Source organism: Podarcis filfolensis (genome assembly GCF_964270895.1).
Source record: "Podarcis filfolensis genome assembly, chromosome: 5".
NCBI lineage: Eukaryota > Metazoa > Chordata > Lepidosauria > Squamata > Lacertidae > Podarcis > Podarcis filfolensis.
In genome coordinates this window covers 10,392,310-10,412,670 of record NC_139608.1, presented here as the reverse complement: position 1 = coordinate 10,412,670, position 20,361 = coordinate 10,392,310, and the positions used below count along the sequence as shown (strand labels likewise).

The 20,361-nt window shown below is 42.6% G+C and overlaps 1 protein-coding gene across 5 annotated transcripts in view; it reads right to left on the bottom strand.

Moving 5' to 3' along the window:
- Nucleotides 1-20,361, bottom strand: part of PEX5L (peroxisomal biogenesis factor 5 like) — a 168,836-nt gene that overhangs the window by 86,609 nt on the left and 61,866 nt on the right. For 3 of the 5 annotated variants that reach the window (XM_083613274.1, XM_083613278.1, XM_083613276.1), the window contains exon 2: nt 19,704-19,811. The exons of the other annotated variants lie outside the window; for them this stretch is intronic. In XM_083613274.1, coding sequence (XP_083469400.1) covers nt 19,704-19,811 — 108 coding nt within the window. The remainder of the gene's footprint in view (nt 1-19,703; nt 19,812-20,361) is intronic. 5 annotated transcript variants of the gene reach the window in all.

Below are 20,361 nucleotides of genomic sequence, written 5' to 3'. Positions count from 1 at the left end.
CCCTAAGTGTACCGATGTCTGTTGGCATCGGTCGCTGTGATGTTCGGGCAGAAGAAAGCTTTTGAAGCTCCCAAACGAAAGACCAGGAGGGAGAGAACATGCCAGTCGGGCATGTGTCTCTGCCAGAGTCCTATTCGAGAGTAGGACGAGCTCCTGACATCCCATCCTGGCCACATCTTGGAAGCAGTAGTGGCTGTTGAGGTGGTGTGGACGAGGCATTGCTGCTTTTCTGACTTTCCAAAGCATCAGATCGGGGGGACTTGCCAAGAGGGAGAGATGCAAGATGCAAGGAGCTTGCCTAGCGCAGGAGTGTCAGATTAGCTCCCTGAATCTCCCATTTTTCTTTGCCTCCCCCTCTTGGGAGAGCTGCCTCTTGGAAGGAAATCCTACTGACTTAAGCATCACTCACTTCCATATATATCTCCAGCCTTAAGAAGTAAGCACCACGAATTTTGTGTGGCCTACTTGCATGGGGGAAAGTACATTGAACCGGGCTACCTGGGTGCTTGGCATCACACCCAAACAACACACTCCTAGGTATAAACACCTGGAGATGCATATCACTAAATTCAACGGGTCTTATTTCCCATCATTCTCCATTTGTTTGGGTGTCCATACACAACCAGAACATAGGAAGCAGTCTTACACTACATGTAAGATAGAAAAAGGCAAGGCTGGTCCAAGGGGTTTTGCTGCCTGAAGCAAAGGGCAAGAAGTTGCCTTCTTCCAGTCCCATCCCATCTATGAATCCCCAGCAGACCACTGGCTCTTACCTCAACACTCTCCATGGCACGCAAAGGGCAGTGGCTTAGTTTAGTGGATGCAGGACATGATATATGGTGCATGCACAGAGATCTCTCCACTCACGGTCCCTCAATTAGGGCTGCCATATGTTCGGATTTTCCCGGACACAGCTGGGAAACGGGCTTGAAAATGGTGTCCAGGTGGATTTTCCTCAGAATTGGCAAAATGTCCAGGAAAGCCTGGACGCATGGTAAGTAGGGTGTTCTTTATTTAAAAATTCTTTAAAAGGAAAGCTTTTTTTGGGGGGGAGATGTTCCCCAAAAAACAAAAACCGCCACCAACAACCACTCAACAACTTTGGGAATATGGCAACCCTACCTCAACATATGCCGCCTGAGGCAGCTGCCTCACTCAGCCTCATGGTAGGGCCAGTCCTGGAGTTGGGTATGTGTGAGTCTGTGCAGAAACTACCCTACTGTACAAAGGCATAATTTGCATCCATTGCCCCACCCAGATTTGCTTCTGGGCCTTGAGTCCCAGTCTAGGAAAAGCTGAAGAAGGAGATAATAATAATAAAAATTAAAATAACAATGGGATTTTAACAACTGACTCCTATTCAGTGAGAGAGTTTCCTGGCATGCATATCCCCACCTGCTTTTCTGCCTTGCCTCAACCCCAGAGAAAGGTTTATCTTGAAAGAGTGGTTACCAGGGGGACATCATTCGTGGAAAGGAGCATTCGAAGTATATCTCTTTTCTTACTGCTCATCTTCACCAGAGTTCTCTGAGCGAGCTGAAAGGGCCGTGGAAAAACAGCAAGGCCACAGGGAGGTAAAGAGATTTCTCAGCTGTTATGGGAAGGCAGAAAATCTTTGCCACACAGGTCTTGAGAGATTGCTGACTTTGATGGCATCTCCCTATAGAACCGTACAGTTGGGTAAGGACTGGAAGCAGAGAAAACCTTTCACATGCAACTTTGCCCCTTATTAATTTTGCTTGTTTGGTATGGAAACCCAGCCCAACAGGCATTGAGACTTGTGGGACTTGTGCCCATTGCAAAAGTGACAGAAATGCCCAGAAAATAAAAGAAAATTTGCAAAGCTGTCATGGGGAAATCTACAGGGGACGCACAATCAACTTTGCTTCCAAGCAATCTTGAAGGAAACGTTTTGGGCCAAACAAGATGTGCGCAGTGTAAATCTGCACTAAAACATTACAACCATTTCATGCTAGTTTCACTGTCATGGCTTCCTCCAAAAGAATTCTGGGAGCTGTCGCTCGGCAAGGGTCTTTTGTGTCCCTCGTGGGAGTACAGTTCCCAAGATGCTCTGGGGGAAAGGAAATGGCCATAAAACCAATTTAAGGATGGAAATCCACATTTTGGGAGACACAGAGCTGCCACTGAAAATGGCATCCTCATAACCCTCTGTAACGTTTACTAATAAAATAAAACATAGCAATAATGATTTGCTTGTGCTTTTTTTGTGCAGACCTGACTGTTCAGGGAAAATGGAAAAATCTGTCAGTTTCAGTTCTTTCCATTTCTGATTCTTCCAATCTTAAATTCAATTTCCACATTTCTGCCTTTTAGTGTGAATTTCTCCTGATAAACAAATTTTTATCTGCAGCTTTGAAGTATACATTTTTGCAAGCTTTTTTTTCTAATCAAATGCAATTTTGCATGTTCTTTTTCACTTGTATATTCATTTTTACGCAGTTTCCCCTAAAATGTGCACTTTTTTCAACATTATAGAGCTGGAGAATTACATCAGAAAATCCGGGTAATGTGAATTTTAAAGGATGGCTGTGTTTCAGTTCTCGTATTGTTTCAGAAAGTGAGAATTTAATAGATTTGCCTGTAAATGTGAACTGAATCAACTTTCTCTCCCATCCTTACTGCTCATGTGTTTGAATGTGCACCTCACACATGTGCACCCTCTTTACCTCTCTTTCTATATATTAATAAAGCATAATATAAGGTAAACGTTCAAAATGCAGAAACCAGACCCATGTCCTGTAGTACAGAATTCACCTTACGTGGCTCTTTAAGCCTAGATCTAGCATGTCTAGAGAGCCAATTATGCTTTTCTTTTCTTCTCTAGTCCAGCCAAAGGCTAAATCCTAAGACCTAAATATAATGTTCTATTTGTGGACAGCACATTCTGTGCGACAGTTTGTGTTAATCTGTTCTTAACCTGCAGTTTATATAGTTTATCCAGGCGTTAAGGCCTTTCAAGATGCTGAATAACTTCGCCTTAGGTAGCCTTGAGGAAGAAGCGCAGGAGAATGTTAGCAGGTTCTGTTTTTACTTTTCTGGTGTATATATGTGTGTGTGTGTGTGTGTGTGTGAGAGAGAGAGAGAGAGAGAGAGAGAGAAAGACAGAAAGAAAGAAAGAAAGAAACATAATGAATGCTGTTTATTTTCTTTAAAGTACCAGAAAAGTCACAGAACAATCTACTCAGAAATAAGTCCTATTGAGTTCAAAGGCGTTTACTCCCAAGTAAATGGGTATAGTACTGCAGCCAAAATCTAACATAATTTGGGGCTCTATCCTTGGTAACAGGAAGAGAAGAGTGGTAGCTCAGTCAGTAGACTAGAGCATGAAACTCTTACTCTCAAAGTCATATGTTTGAGACCCACATGGGGCAAAAGATTCCTGCATTGCAGGGGGTTGGACTAGACGACCCTCGGGGTCCCCTTAAACTCCACAGTTTTATGATTCTATGAAAGAGATTGTAAAGTATGAAATACTTTCGGACAGCGATGGGTGTCTGGCAAGCTGTGCGCCAGATATGGCACCCAAAGCAATTAACCGATCCCTTTGTTCAGGTGGCAGCCCAAAGCATTGTTCAGAAAGGTTCATTTAATATCACATGTTTATTTTCACATGTTTATATTCAAAATATAGATTTTGAATGCAAAATGTACATAATATATAAAAGCACATATTTGTATGCAAAGCTGTGCTGGAGTATAAGTGCTCGGCAGCTGTGACTCCCTTCTTGTTGGATGATGCAAACATCATTCAGACACCCAAGCACTCGCCAAAGGTCCAGTTTGTAGCTGGGATGAAGTGTTTGGACCAACACTTTTTGCAAACTTCAGTCTGGGAAATGCCTTTCTAAAGACTGGATCAATCTTTGAGGAAGGAACTTTGCCACTTATGGAAAAGCTGAAGCTAAGTGCATCTAGTTACTGGGATAGCTCAGTCAGTGGAGAATGAGATTCTTAATCTCAGGGTTGTGGGTTTACACTGCAGGGGATTAGACTGTTAGGATACAGTTCTGTTCCACCTTTAGAACAGGCATGTGGAGTTGTTGTATGTCACATGTCTGTTTACTTCCAGCACAGTCTGCTGGGACCTTCCGTTGTATATAGCTTTTGCCAATGCTGTTTGCTTGGACACGAAGGGAAGCAGACATGTTTTTCCTTTGTCCTGTTGCTGAATAAATGCTTGTAAATATGCTTACATATGCCTCTGTCTGCTACTTCTGTTGCAAAGAGTTCTTATCTCTGCTGGCTTGCATACTCAGTCTCTAAAGGTCTTTGAGGCTTGAGATGACTCTCAGAAGTACTGTTTTTGGGGGACAGGAGGTAGGCAGGTGTGAGGGACTCCCTGGTCCTGAATGGGGTAACTGTGCCCCTGAAGGACCAGGAGCGCAGCCTGGGAGTCATTCTGGACTCACAGCTGTCCATGGAGGCACAGGTCAATTCTGTGTCCAGGGCAGCTGTTTTTCAGCTCCATCTGGTACACAGGCTGGGACCCTACCTGCTCACGGACTGTCTCGCCAGAGTGGTATATGCTCTGGTTATCTCTCGCTTGGACTACTGCAATGTGCTCTATGTGGGGCTACCTTTGAAGGTGACCCGGAAACTACAACTAATCCAAAATGCATCAGATAGACTGGTGACTGGGAGCAGCCGCCGAGACCATATAACACCGGTCTTGAAAGACCTACACTGGCTCCCAGTGCATTTCCGAGCACAATTCAAAGTATTGGTGCTGACCTTTAAAGCCCTAAATGGCCTCGGTCCAGTATACCTGAAGGAGCGTCTCCACCTCCATCATTCTGCCTGGACACTGAGGTCCAGCGCCGAGGGCCTTCTGGCGGTTCCCTCACTGCGAGAAGCCAAGTTACAGGGAACCAGGCAGAGGGCCTTCTTGGTAGTGGCACCTGCCCTGTGGAACGCCCTCCCACCAGATGTCAAAGAGAAAAATAACTACCAAACTTTTAGAAGACATCTAAAGGCAGCCTTGTTTAGGGAAGCTTTCAATGTTTAATAGATTATTGTATTTTAGTGTTTTGTTGGAAGCCGCCCAGAGTGGCTGGGGAAACCCAGCCAGATGGGCGGGGTATAAATAAATTATTATTATTATTATTATTATTATTATTATTATTATTATTATTATTATTTATTATTATTATTATTATTATTATTATTATTATTATTATTATTATCATGGCCACTTCCAATTCTACAAGCCTGTGATTCTATAAAATAGTAAAGTATCAACTTTGCATACAGAAGCTCTCTGGCTCAATACCTGACTCCCCCAGGTAAGATACTTCTGCCTGAAACCCCGCAGAGCCACAGCCATACAGTGTCAATTGCTGGGACCACCGGTATGCAAAGCTTTGACCTTTCCACATGGGCTCCCTAGTGGATATCACTCTGATTCTGCAAGGCAATCCTTATGCTCTTAATCTTTTATAAAGCTGAGGATTTCAGAGTGGCAGATGAGAGCGCAACATTTCCATGAACTGCAACGAACGAGGATAGCGAGTTTAAAGGAACTTTCCCCCAGCCCTGATACCCTCTGCCCTCTTCAAAACAGAAGGGAGTTTTAAGCTCCAGCTGGTCAGGCATCGTTTCCTCCAGCTGTTATTGCTAGAACATAATATTCTCACATTGCCATCTGCGGAGTCCCCCCGTTCTTCCTGTGCATGTTCCCTCTTTTTACAGCTTAAGGATCATTATCCAAAACCATCCTCATTTAAACAAATGAACGTTCAACCTTCGTTAATGCAGCTTTGTTTTAACTGCTTGATCCTTCTGATACAGTCTTTTTAAAAAAACAAGTAACACACATAAAACACAGAACAAAACTGGCACTTTTTAATCACTTCCCTGTATTGCTATCGCTTTCACGTGTTCTCTTTTTTCTAATCCGCTCGGAACATTTCGCTTTTCCTAATTTTTGTTGGCATTTCCCCAAAATACACACATGGATGAGAATCCATAGGAAGACTCCTACTGATCCTGTTTGCAATTCGCAAATGATGCCCTGCTATTGCCTGCTATTATATAAATGGGAAGAAAAAAGTAGGTCCTTTGTGTATTCCTTTGTGCAAAAGGTACAATGGAACCAACTACACAGAATGCATCATATAAAGTGTCTCACATGCAACCCAAGCTGGCAGGGTCCCTAAGTATATCCATTTCATATCAGACAGGAGACTTCTCTGTTTTTCTTTTTGGTGCCGTCTAAAGAAGTTCCTCTTTCAACAAGCCTTCTAAAAAAATATTCCCCATTGGTAGCAGTGATTTTATTATACTTCTTGTTGTCTAAAACTGTTTATAGTTTAGCTATTTCTTAAATAGTTTTTATACGCAATTGTTTTAAACTGCTTTCACACATATAACTGTTTTATATAATGTCAGGCTATCATAAAGACGCCTCTTAGGAAGTGACCCATGAATGAAATAATATATAAATAAATACACAATGTCTACCAGATAGTTGCTATCAATACTTAATGACACTCTCAGAGAACTCTAAAAGGTAGTTTTACTAGACTTTCTCTTGAAAAAGCCATGCTGATTCTTTTCCAGCAAGACTTGTTCTTCTCTGTCCTTCAGCTTTCTGTCTTTAATTATGCTTTCCAGCTTTTGCAGAACAGATGTTAAACTAACCAGCATGGAATTTCTCTCCCCTTACCAGATCCCTGAAGTTGCAGACAAATTAAATATTTTTTTGTTAGGGGATAAGCAATTTCATCTGCTGGTGGACTGTATGGAAACTTACGGCATAACAGATGTGTTAGTCCTGAAGTCATCACAAGACTCTTTGTTCATCTGAGAGCATGGAAACCTACAAAGTGGTCCCAAGAATGGCTTGGTAGAACAGGATACAAAGCCCTTTATCTGCTTTCATTTCTCAAAGAGATGGCACACTCTTTGGGCTACATGTACAAAATGAAACAGAGATACCAGCATTGTAAACTGACACAGGGTCATCCACACTCCTTACATTTTGCAGGTTTTGTCAGTGGTACATTAGTGAAGTTCTTTGCTGAGATGGAGAGCAGTGATTGGGATTAAAGTTCATCATGGAGGTGCTACGCAAGGTATATTTTTAACGTGTCAGAACACTGCTTTTCACATTTCCTCCAAGGTTTTATATATGGCTCTATCCTGCTCTTCAGCTGCGTTGGAAACTAATTGGGTCTCTTGGCACACAGCTCTGTGTGGCTCCGCTGCCTTCTTGCTCATTATAAATTCTGCAGGTGCTTTTTAAAGAACACTCAGGTGATCAGGGCAGCAAGTCACACGGGAATACCATGGTTTCCATCGAAAGAGCTTAAGACCTTGCTAGCACCTGGGTCTTCCAGGGCCATTTCAAATTTGCCAAGCTGGCAAATCGTTAGCTAGAGCAAAGGAGCATTACTTGTAATGCGTGGGGTGGGGGGAAATCTAACTGTGCTTCTCCTATAGAAGAAGGACAAGCTATCCCTCCCTGTGTGACACCAGCCATAAGAACACAAGCTGAGCTCTTCTGGATTAGACGCAGGTGGCACTGTGGGTTAAACCACAGAGCCTAGGGCTTGCCGATCAGAAGGTAGGCGGTTTGCTCTGTACCAGCTCCTGCCCACCTAGCAGTTCGAAAGCACATCAAAGTGCAAGTAGATAAATAGGCGGGAAGGGAAACAGCGTTTCCATGCACTGCTCTGGTTCGCCAGAAGTGGTTTAGTCATCCTGGCCACATGACCTGGAAGCTGTATGCCAGCTGTCTTGGCCAGTAAAGCGAGATGAGCGCCACAACCCCAGAGTCGTCAGCGACTGGACCTAATGGTCAGGGGTCCCTTTACCTTTAGATCTAGTCCAGACTGCTGATGCAAACAATGGCTACCTGCACATCTGTGGGTAGCCCCTGTGGGTAGCCCCTCGCTGTTGTTGCTCTTCAGCAATTATTATTATTATTATTATTATTATTATTATTATTATTATTATTATTATTATATATCACATCCTTCCTCTTAAAGGATCCCAGGGAGCCAAACACATCAGAACTATTAAAAACATTCTAAAACAAGTTTTAAAACGACCACATTCTCTCAGCCAATGATTTCAGGATTGCCAAGAACGGCAGATTTCAGACATTAAATGCCTGCATAAATAGGAATGTTGTTGTTTATTATTATTATTATTATTATTATTATTATTATTATTATTTTACATTTATATCCTATTTCCAAGAAACTCAAGGTGGTATACATAGTTCTCCTCCTCCTCCCCATTAGAAGAAACAAATAAGTATTAGCGGTCACATTTATACCGCTTTTTAGAAAGTGTATTAAGCAGTTTTGATGGGAAAGTTAATTTCAAGCAATTGCTTAAACCCATCTTTTCTCTTGGTGGCTCAGTTAACTTTAATTTCAACCAATACACTCTGATTGTGTGGTTCTTTGGAAACTCAGGAAAGGGGCACGGAGGTCCCCACTCATTTGCCAACATCCCTTCTACACTAGTGATATTACAGATGCTGCTTTTATAAAAAGGGAACAGGGCAGAGTGCTGTGTTTTGCCTTGTTAAATTCCAAACCAGCTCCCAAAACAGTCCAGCGATCTTCCTGTCACTGATCCCCATTCCCCAAATGCGGGTGCAAATACAATTCCCGTTTAATGCGCAAGGCATTTGTTTCAGTCAAAACACTCAGACAACAGCAAAATAGACTGCACGGTTTTAATTACTGACTTTTGCGTTTTGGCTCCCTGCGGGCATTTGAACTTCTGCTAAATGACAAAGGCTTGGTGGCCCCACTTCTCTTGCAGTTTGTAGGCACGCAAACGTAGTTAAGATGTCGGGGGTGAAAAAGGAACCTGGTACCCATTTGATAAGCAGAAGACACAACGGAACAGAAAGGCATTGCAGAAACATCCTTGGCATGCACTCGGCCATGATCATAAAACCCAAGCGAGGCCCTGAAGTGAGGCTTTATAAAATACACACGCTAATCAAATGTAGCGCTCATTTCTCCAGACACTAAGTACATTTTGTGGAAATAAATTCCATGAAAATCACTGGAACATTCCTATTACGACAACTCCTTCCAAGGAGAGGCCGAGCTAATGTGTTTCAGAGAGAGGTGGCTGATCTCAGGCTCCAGGCGTTATGACCACAGTGTTGGTATCTAGAACACTGTCAGCACCTCTCTGCTTCTGGGAAGCAGCTGCCTCCAAATGCAGTAACTCCTTGATAATTATTTTTTAAAAATTTGATGCGCTAAAGATTTGTGATATTAAAAGGTATTTCCATTTTGACAGAGATTCATATACACCTAGGCTTTGAGGTAGTGTATCTCTTATTTTTATTTGACATGATTTACATATATATTGATTAATAAAGCAAAAGTCTTGTAAGCAGCTTACAACAGACACCTAAAATTTCCCTTTAAAAAACCCAATAAAAAACAAAGATCAGAAAAAAGCTACATAAGTACAGTGGTGCCTCTGGTTACGTACTTAATTCGTTCTGGAGGTCCATTCTTAACCTGAAACTGTTCTTAACCTGAAGCACCACTTTAGCTAATGGGGCCTCCCGCTGCCACTGCACTGCCGACGCACAATTTCTGTTCTTATCCTGAAGCAAAGTTCTTAACCTGAGGTACTATTTCTGGGTTAGCGGAGTCTGTAACCTGAAGCGTATGTAACCTGAAGTGTCTGTAACCCGAGGTACCACTGTATTTAAAAATATAAAATAACCCCAGCATTCATCCTCACTAAAATCACTTGTTAAAAGTTCATGCTAAAATTATGTGCCTCGGTAGTGCTGCTGGAACAGAAAATGTTTTTAGGAAGGAAAATACTTAAGTAGGTGGGACTTTGCCTGATTCAGTAGGTCTCCTTTTTCATTCTTACATTGTTTCTTGTGAACACGTTGTTTTGAAGCACTGACAAACCTGAAAAGGCTGTGAACTAAAGCAACAGTGGCATGCAGGCGAACACCTTGGCCAAAAATATCAATGTCATGGAAGCCCATTTTCAGAAAACTCAGCCATTGTGGATTGGGTTTGCACTAATAAAAATTTGGAGACCTACATAAATTAGGCAAAGTAAGCAAATTTGCAAAAGAAGCAGATTTGTTTCCTTTGAGGCCCTCTGCCTCATGTGCCAGGCTTTGTTTCTGCTGGGAACAGAAAAGCATCCATAGCCTGCTTTTGCTCAAATCCAACTTGTGCTATCTTTGCCACTCAGTAGCTTACCCCAGTCTTAGACTGTAAAACTCTTGGAACAAATGCTACACATGTTTTAGCTTTGTTATTTTGCAGACTGCTAGGTATACATAACAAAAGACATGTTAAAAATAATTATGTCGATGCCACTGGATGGGCAAAGAGCTGTCCAGGGTACTGAAGTTCTTCCCTCGACTGCTGGAAATTATCTCCAGTCCCTCTTACAGCTTCTTGATTTTGCCATCCATTCACTATCTATTTTTCCGTGTACCGAAAACCTACTCAGAGTGGTGTGGCTAACCTGGTGCCCTTCAGATGCTGTAGGAACCCACCATCTCCCATTAGCCCTGGTCAGACTGGACAATAGTCAGAGATGACGGGCACTATGATGGCTACTTTTAGGCTGGGATATTGGGTCAGTGTCCAAGGTGACATAAGTTCAAATTCCAACTCATCCAGAAATGCTTACTGTCTGTCTTCAACCCACCTCATGGGGCTTCTGCAAGGCTGATGGCTGAAGAATTGATGCTTTTGAATTATGGTGCTGGAGGAGACTCTTGAGAGTCCCATGGACTGCAAGAAGATCAATCCATTATGAAGGAAATCAGCCCTGAGTGCTCACTGAGTGCTCACTGGAAGGACAGACCGTGAAGCTGAGGCTCCAATACTTTGGCCACCTCACGAGAAGAGAAGACTCCCTGGAAAAGACCCTGATGTTGGGAAAGATGGAGGGCACAAGGAGAAGGGGACGACAGAGGATGAGATGGTTGGACAGTGTTCCTGAAGCTACCAGCATGAGTTTGACCAAACTGTGGGAGGCAGTGGAAGGCAGGAGTGCCTGGCGTGCTCTGATCCATGGGGTCACGAAGAGTTGGACACGACTAAACGACTAAACAACAACAACAACAAGCCCTGAAAGCTGCATTGAATTTATTGGAGGAAGGGTGGGCTGAAATTTAAAATATTTTTGCAGTCTTGATGGCTAAAAACTTGCATTTTGGGGCTGTGGGGAAGAAGAAGACAAAGAAGAAGAGGAGGAGGAGGAAGAGGAGAAGGAGGAGGAAGAGTTTGGATTTGATATCCCGCTTTATCACTACCTGAAGGAGTCTAAAAGCGGCTAACATTCTCCTTTCCCTTCCTCCCCCACAACAAACACTCTGTGAGGTGAGTGAGGCTCAGAGACTTCAGAGAAGTGTGACTAGCCCAAGGTCATCCAAAAAGCTGCATGTGGAGGAGTGGAGACGCGAACCCGGTTCACCAGATTACGAGTCTACCGCTCTTAACCACTATACCACACTGGCTCCACACTGGGGAGATGAACATAAAAGCTCGTCTTTCTAGGATGCAGAAAATACATATTTCTAGATCTTCTGCAAATATCACTGCAGAGTATGTATCCAAGATATATCAGCATTATCCTGTGTGAAATAATTATCATGTCCAAGGACTAACAAGAAACTGGTGCAAATTTCCTTTTCATTTGTAGAAGAGCAGAGACAGTCATTATCATATAGGAATGATTATTGAAACAAACTGAACAACAAATTTATCCTGAATTCATTTACACTGTCTCTACCAGGCTCTTAACTATCTCCACTCATTACTTACTCTCTCTTCGCCTAACACACCTCAGCTTTCTCTGTTTTTCACTCCAAATCCTCAGTCTCCCTTAAATGAACTTAAAGGAGTTTTTCACTGCTTAAGATGTTGATGCCACTCTAAAGCATCTCTCCCTCAGCATGTTAAGGCTTAGGGATAACATAGCACAAGTTGGACCAGCTGCAACAAAAAAGTTTTCATTCTTCCATTCCCCTCCACTTCCCGCAACAGCTACTTTGCATTCTCATGCCAGCTATTGCTACAGAAGGATCATCACTCACTCTGAAGATTGGTAACAGAGGAAATGATTCTGCAAAATACCAGTCGCCACCACAAAAGAAGCTGGTTCAGTAATAAGTTACCATCACATCTATCTTCTCTGTATATCTCCCTCCACCGCCCATGATTAACATGGCATTACTTCTGTGCTCATCTATTTTCAGCCAGGTAGAGTCCTTTTTTCCCTTGGTTAGGCAGGTATTTTCCTCAATGGGCTCCTTAGTTGCTGCTGGCTTCTTCTTTTGTCCAATCTCCTGCTCTGCAAACCACCTGTCACTTTTATGAATATTCAAAAGGGCACTAAGGCTAACGATCTTTCTGCGTAAAAGAGATCACAATATAGCCGTTTTTGACATGTTACAAGGTTAATGGTACCAGAGACCTATGACTGTATGGAAAGGAAAGGAACAACCACGAAAAAACATTTTATTGAAAGAAGCAAATCTTTGGCTTTCCCGACATGTGATCATAATACCTGTATTGTGACGGACTTTAGAGAAAAGGAAAGCGAGAGGGACCATGAAAGAGGTATATAAAATTATGCATTCTGTGAAGAAAGTGAACAGCGATAAGCCCCTCCCCAATAATACTACAACTTGGGGGACATCCAATCAGTGGCGTAGTATGGGGGGCTACTATTCTAATAAGGGAAGGCATGATTGGCTAAAATTGAGCAAGTCAGTGGATGACGTTTGCAGATTTCATTATGGGACCTTCTACCTCCCCACCCCCAACCCCGCTTGGTTTGGGAACTGATTACGTAGCAGATGCATTGTATGCATTACTTTGAAAGTGTATCCAATTTTGATGAGCCGCTGGTAATATGAAATCATTGTTTATCTTAGCCCCAAGGTATTGTGTGACATACCTAGGACAGTGGGAGATTATTATTATTATTATTATTTTAAAAAGCACCGCTTCATGCAATGACTCATAATGGGAGAAATGTTTAAATAACCTAGTACTGAAAGTATTAGCATATTATTAGTGTTACATAAAAATAGCATATCTATAAATGTGCCATCTGATTCTTCCCGGCAATAGGTATTGGTCCCCGTTCTCCAGCGTTTTGGGTGGGAGCTGTGCTGCTTCTGGAAACTCCCGGGATTCAAATCTGGAACCTCAAACTAGTATTATTCCCATTATCTAACAGATTTTCTACGTGTACCCAGTGTTGGATTTATGTATAAGCTAAACAAGCTATAGCTATAGCCCCACTCTCTTGCCCCCCCCCAAAAAATTATGGGTCTTTGTAAATTGTGTTTCTAAAGGAACTTTTGTTATTGCCAAATGCAAATGTGTTTGCATTATTAAGTTTGTTATGAATAAAAATCATTTTAAGTTAGAGCTTAATAATTATTTGACTAATAATATACTTCTTAATTGTATTTCACTATTAATATACAGTACTTCTTCTTAACTGTATCTCAGTTCAACAATTACTTTGATAAAATACATACTGGTATTTTGTTATTTGCAAATGGCTTTAGATACCATAAATTACCATATAACATATATTCAACACAAAAAACAGCGACAATTTGTTGGTGACAAAGGACAGGTGGACATATAAAGGGCCCCATTACCTTCAGTAGCTTAAGGCCTCATCAAACCTAAATACAGCCCTGTGCATAGCTGTCAACTTTTGCCTTTTCTTGAGAGGAATCCTATTCAGAATAAGGGAATTTCCCTTAAAAAAAGGGAAAATTTGACAGCTATGGCCCTGCGTGTACCATAAAACCACTTCCAAGCTCGAGAGGAAGTGGGGTTGCGGGCTTCACGCCCTCCTCACGTGCGCGGGGCCAGGCTCACAGCCCCCGCGAGACTAAGGGAATCCTCGGCCGTGTCATCCCCCTTGCCAGCCAGTCGGCTGGCTTGGGAGGCATGGCCCGTGCTTCTTAGGGCCGACGCAGCCGAGGATCTCCCTCTTTCTGCGTCTCAGCTGCTCCAGTCCCCCCCCCGCCCTTTAGGTCTGGCTCTTTGACATTGCTATGGACCTCGGTTGGTCGCCGTTAAGGGGCCTGATAGGAATTTTTTCCACTTGGCAAACTGGCTCCGCCACTTGGTTTTTCGCCTACCTCATAGCAACTCGTCACAACTTCCTTGGTATTGGCGGTTAGGCATTGGTAAGAGTATTGTTATGTAAATGAGAGGGGGGGGAGGAAGATCCATCACTTCCCCCAGTTCGAAGGGTAGTCCGGTAAAGGATTCCGGGGGGTGTGGCCCTGTCTGAAGCCTATGGAGGTGAGGACCCAAGGCACGCCCCCAAGCGGTGACCCCAGGGGAGTTCCTAGTTGATGTGCATCACAGGACTCCCCCTACCGGTGGTTAACCCTTCCTGGACTTCAAGCAATCAGGCTGTAGCCGGTTAGACAGTAGGACCAATGCCTAAGCCAATACCGCTCATTACCTGTAACCAACAAAGTTGTGGCCAATTTTCGCCCATTAACCTAAAATACTGTGTTGTGTGTTTTATTTCCCATGGGGGGAGGCGGGAACTCGCCACGCAAACAACCAAAGCAACATGATCCATGACTAAGCAGCTTTCAATCTCCATTAGGAGGACAAGTCTGAGAATGGGGTGGAGGTTGGGGGGTGGAGGTGAAGAGGCCAGCAACTTGCAATGTCATGGGGATGGGTGATGTCTACATGCCCTGTTTCACATAATTTCAAGAAGCCGCGATGCCCAACACTCAATAATAATAATAATAATTTATTATTTATGCCCCGCCCATCTGGCTGGGCCTCCCCAGCCACTCTGGGCGGCTTCCATAAAAACCAAAAATACAGTAAAATATCACACGTTAAAAACTTCCCTGAACAGGGCTGCCTTAAGATGTCTTCTGAATGTCAGGTAGTTGTTTATCGCTTTGACATCTGCTGGAAGGGTGTTCCACAGGGCGGGCGCCACTACCAAGAAGGCCCTCTGCCTGGTTCCCTGTAGCTTTGCTTCTCGCAATGAGGGAACCGCCAGAAGGCCCTCGGCGCTGGACCTCAGCGTCCGGGCAGAATGATGGGGGTGGAGACGCTCCTTCAGGTATACTGGACCGAGGCCGTTTAGGGCTTTAAAGGTCAACACCAACACTTTGAATTGTGCTCGGAAACGTACTGGGAGCCAATGTAGGTCTTTCAAGACTGGTGTTATGTGGTCTCGGCGGCCGCCCCCAGTCACCAGTCTAGCTGCCGCATTCTGGATTAGTTGTAGTTTCCGAGTCACCTTCAAAGGTAGCCCCACGTAGAGTGCATTGCAGTAGTCCAAGCGGGAGATAACCAGAGCCTGCACCACTCTGGCGAGACTGTCCGCAGGCAGATAGGGTCTCAGCCTGTGTACCAGATGGAGCTGGTAAACAGCTGCCCTGGACACAGATTTGACCTGTGCCTCCATGGACAGCTGTGAGTCCAAAATGACTCCCAGGCTGCGCACCTGGTCCTTCAGGGGCACAGTTACCCCATTCAGGACCAGGGAATCCTCCACACCTGCCCGCCTCCTGTCCCCCCAAAACAGTACTTCTGTCTTGTCAGGATTCAACCTCAATCTGTTAGCCGCCATCCATCCTCAAGGAAAGGGCTGCAGCTCAGTGGTAGAACATCTGCTTTGCCTGCTGATAGTCCTGCAACTCACCCCAGCATCTCCAGGTAGGACTTGGAATGTCCCATCTCAGACCCAGGAGAGCTGATGCCAGTCAGTGTCTACAGTACTGAGACTGATGGGCCGGTGCTATAATGGCCTTGCTATAAAGCAGCTGTGAAGTTTCTCCCCTTCGCTATAGTTCAAATACAATTACAAGGTGAACTCTCTGGGATGCGGCATCTCTGCATATCCCAGTTTACTAGAAGCAATCGATTTCCTTTCTGTTATTAAGCCTCAGCCTCCTCACAATAAAGGAGAATATTTTCGGAGCAGGAAGCAATGTGGTTATTTTCCTCGTGGGTTCATTTATAGCTCTGATGCCAGAATTTCAAAATGCAGGGCATTTATTACATTGTGCCACAGATCCAAGACAGCCCTGACAAAGTCTCCCTTTTTCTTAATGCATTGTCACAAGTAAATGATCTACAAGCTGAAGACATTAGGAAGCAAGAGTCGATTCATTTTCAATTTACCTTTATTGCAGCAAAGCCAATTTTTCTCCCCTAGCTGTGGGGAACAATACGCTTTGCAGTGTGCATTTTGTTGCCAGGGTCAGAATAGGCACTATTTTATTTACAATATCGCACCATGCTTTGAAAGCTCCGGAGCAGGCCTGTTTATATTTTCTCCCTCTCATTAGAATATAGAAAATATTCTAGTCCTTGTGTGGGAGACCAGATAGAAAGGATCCCCCAGGGTGGGAGGCTGTGGGAAGAAACAGAAGTTCCCAGGTCTACTTTTCTGTAGCTGGATAAAGAATATGAGACAAATGTGAAAGAGGGTTTTTATAGCTTCTCCTCTCTCTTGCTTCTTTATTTTTTGCTTTTCCCTCTTATTTTGACTTTTCAGTGTCTTTTTCTTCTTTTAGATTAGTTGTTTGGCTTTTATTGTACCTTATGTTGAAAACTTTCTGTTATGTACTGAAGTTCTCACCCTGGGCCAGTAGGGGAATACTGTAGATAGTTATGCAAATGAAGGATCGAAAGTGCCGTTCAGTGATTGGATAGTTTGTATGCAAATGAAGGATCGAAAGTGATGTTCAGTGATTGGATAGTTTTAGAAAGTTGCAACAGTTACGCTGTTCTGGAGCTCTATATAAGCAGGGTGACTGAGCTCCTCAGTTCAGTTCAGTTCTGGCCTCTGAATAAACAAGAGCTGTTTGAAGAATTGGTGTGTCGTCTGATATGTTCGCCCACAACTTAACACTTTCAATAAAAACATTTAACAAAAAAAATTTGTAGAAATTAGAAAACATTTATGGATAACCAACGCTCTCCTATGCATGCCAAGTGCAGATTTTTTTGGGGGGAAATATACGATGAATTAAAAAAGATGATAGGGATAACTTTTACTAAAAAAAGGAGGCATTTCTATTAAGTATTTTAGATAAAGAGATCCCAAAAAATCTAAGAGAGGTATTCTTGTATGCAACCGCAGTGGCTCAAATACTTGTGGCCAAGGGATGGGAAGATCACGAGGCTCCAAAAATAACAGATTGGCAAATCAAATTACAGGAATTGGTGGAGCTGGCTCAATTGACTAGCAAACTCAGAGGAAACTCAAAGCAAAAATTTGCGGGATAATGGGATGGTTATAGAAGATATGTTCAAAAATACAATAATAGTTTTGACTCCGTGCTAGCATTTGAGTGACAAAGGAAGTAAAAGGAGGTGGATGACAATTAAGGATTTATTATGTTTTCAGAATGTATTGGAAAATTTATATAGAAAGGTTTATTGTTTTGTGTACATTCGATTGTAAGATAAAACATATGCAAAGGGACTTGACAGGAAGTCAAAATTGAAGAAAAGATTTTGTAAGATGAAAGGGGGAAATATTTACTTTCATTATTATCATTTGTGTGTGTGTGTGTGTGTACATATGTGTGTTTTGTATGGAATGTTTGGGAGGAAATGAGACGGTAAGTAACAAATAACAAACTAAATATTGATGTATGTAATTTTTATTTCTCAGTTATATTTAGTGGTAGTATGGCTGTAATTTTTTGTAACATAAAATCATTCAATAATTTTTTTTTTAAAGTGCAGCTCTGCACTCAGGGGAGGAAAACCTCATAGTCGGTAACAAATTTTAACAGGGACTCAGCAAAGGCTGAAGGAACCAAACACCCATTGAGTTCTACCAACTGACTGACTCCAATACAAATCAAGGTACAGATAAATGGTTCTCCACAGGGCAATCAAGTAAGTCCTATTGAATTCAATCTGTTTGATGCCATATGATGTCAGGAGCAGGAAAGTTAAAACAAAGAAAAAGGTAGGAAGAATCAGGAAGCCCCTTCCTTTGCAGCCGTGACTTGAATTCTGTGCTTTTTTAATTGAACTGTCTCACAAAACAACATTCCCTGCATGTAATAACACACACAGCAGCAAGAAAAGTTGACTATAGCTGTTTCCATGATGTGCTATTTTGCTCCCCTGCAGGGAGCTTTTGTTGGAGGAACAGCCCAGAACTCTTACCATCTCTTTGGGGTGTAAAATATAGATGAGCTCAGCGCTTGTTGGCTACACTGAGCCATTCCTGTGTCAGCTGGAGTTATTACTAGACTAGTAACACATTCCCTTGTGAACTTTCCCACATTCCCATGCTTCTCACTGGTCCATCTACTTATTGATATATTTATTGCATGAATTTTATATACCGCTTGATTGTAATAAAATCTCAAAGCAGTTTACAAGAAGAATGAAACAATATAAGTGAAAAAGGGCAGCAACTATTTTAAACATTCAGAAAATCATTAAAATCAACAATAAGCTAAATCCAGATGAAAACACGTCAACATGTCTGGATAGGTTTTGCCTAAACAAAAATCAGCTGCTGAAAAGAGCATTGTTGTCGTTGTCGTTGTCGTTGTTGTTGAATTTATATACTGCTGTATACCCAGAGGTCTCAGGGCAGTTCACAGAAGAAAATCAAAATATAAAAGCACAAAATACATAATCAAAATAAAAACAACAGCCCAATAACCCATTAAAACCCTCCCCCAGTAGAGGTGACAACCATTTTAGGCATGTCCAATGGATGCACAATTGTCGACACTCAGGTCCTTTTGCACCTGGAAGAAGACAGAATGGGGGTGGAATGGGGTGGGACAATGCACACAAGAATGCAGATAGGCGGGACTTAGGTTGACTCCAGTCATGTGACCTGGAGACCTGACACTAAGCGCTTGTTTTCCTTTTGCCAGACTTAAGCACAGCAGCAGCCCCACTGCTGAATGGGGTTTGGATCTGGTGTAACTTTATGCTTGCTTAACTTACACAAACTTGCTTAATGCCAGCTTCCTGTGCATAGGATTGCTCCCTCAAAGAATAAAGAATATTAGATTATTATTTTTTTTGTGGGTTGGGGGAGCTATTCAGTGATATGTCTTTAAGCAGGAGGCTGGTAATAATGGCCTGAATGTTTTTACACTTCTGTGTGTTTTTATTCTGGTTCTTGTGCGAGAAACAGAATATCTCCTGAGAACCTGAGTGCTCTGTTTTGTTTTTAAATTCCGAGGTGCCAGATGGCTATGGCTGAGGTTGAAAAGTATATTTATCTTGCATTTTGAATAACTTTTTGTGTTATATTAGCTGTGGCAGCCTTGGAACAAAGTCGCCTATTTCATTTCGGAAACTCCAAATTTTTCATCAGGGATCGAAGCACATAATTCTGCTTCTGGCATGTGTACTACTAGCTTCTTCATGAGATAAGCAATGAGTGGGGAAAAGAAGGCAAGCTTGAATTATGGGTTTAATATTCTGAATAACAGGGCAATATGTGAATGAATAGACAAAATAAGGAAACGAGACAGGGCAGCTTGGTGGGAGCAGCTGGATTAAATGTGGAGTGAGAATGAGAGGAAGACTGCTGTGTAAAAACAGCCTCTCAAAACTCTGCCACTCTGCTTTTGGACAGGGAAATTGACGGGGCACATTTCACAGAATTTCTCCCGGGGGATTAGACATTGTACAACAGTTTCCAGAACTCACCATTAGCCGTGATTGCAGCACAGCTTCTTTCCTTTCCTCCCTACAATTTGGCTTGTTTGTTCGTTTGTTTTTAGCTCCTTTCCTGTCAGCACTCGCCATCGAAGTTTTCTATTAAAGGGAGCGATATATTGCAATGGAAATGCATTTCTTAGGCATGCAGAAGAGAAGCTATGTGTTTATTATTACGGTTTTAGTTGCATTTTTATTTTTTTACAAAAGGCAACCCAAAGCAACTTGCAAATATAACACAAACGTTAAAATAAAATATGAAAAGCCGGAAGAAAACAAAAGCCTAAAAACCCACCTGTGACACATGCCAAACAACAACAACCAGTTTGAATACATTCCACTCCATTTAAAAAAGAAAAAGAAAAGGCAATGCTGGAATATCAGTTAAAGCATCCATGACAGATGGCCACCCAAATTCTGCTTAAAAACCTCCAAGGAAGGGGAGTCCACAAACTCCAAAGGGAGTCCGTTCCACTGTCAAACAGCTCTTACTGTGAGAAAATTCTTCCTGATGTTTAGTAAGAATCTCCTTTCTTGTAACTTGAAGTTCAAGTCCTACCCTCCAGAGCAGGAGCTTGCTCCATCTTCCTTGTGACATCTCTTGAGATATTTGAAGATGGCTGTCATATTTCTCTCAGACTCCTCTTTC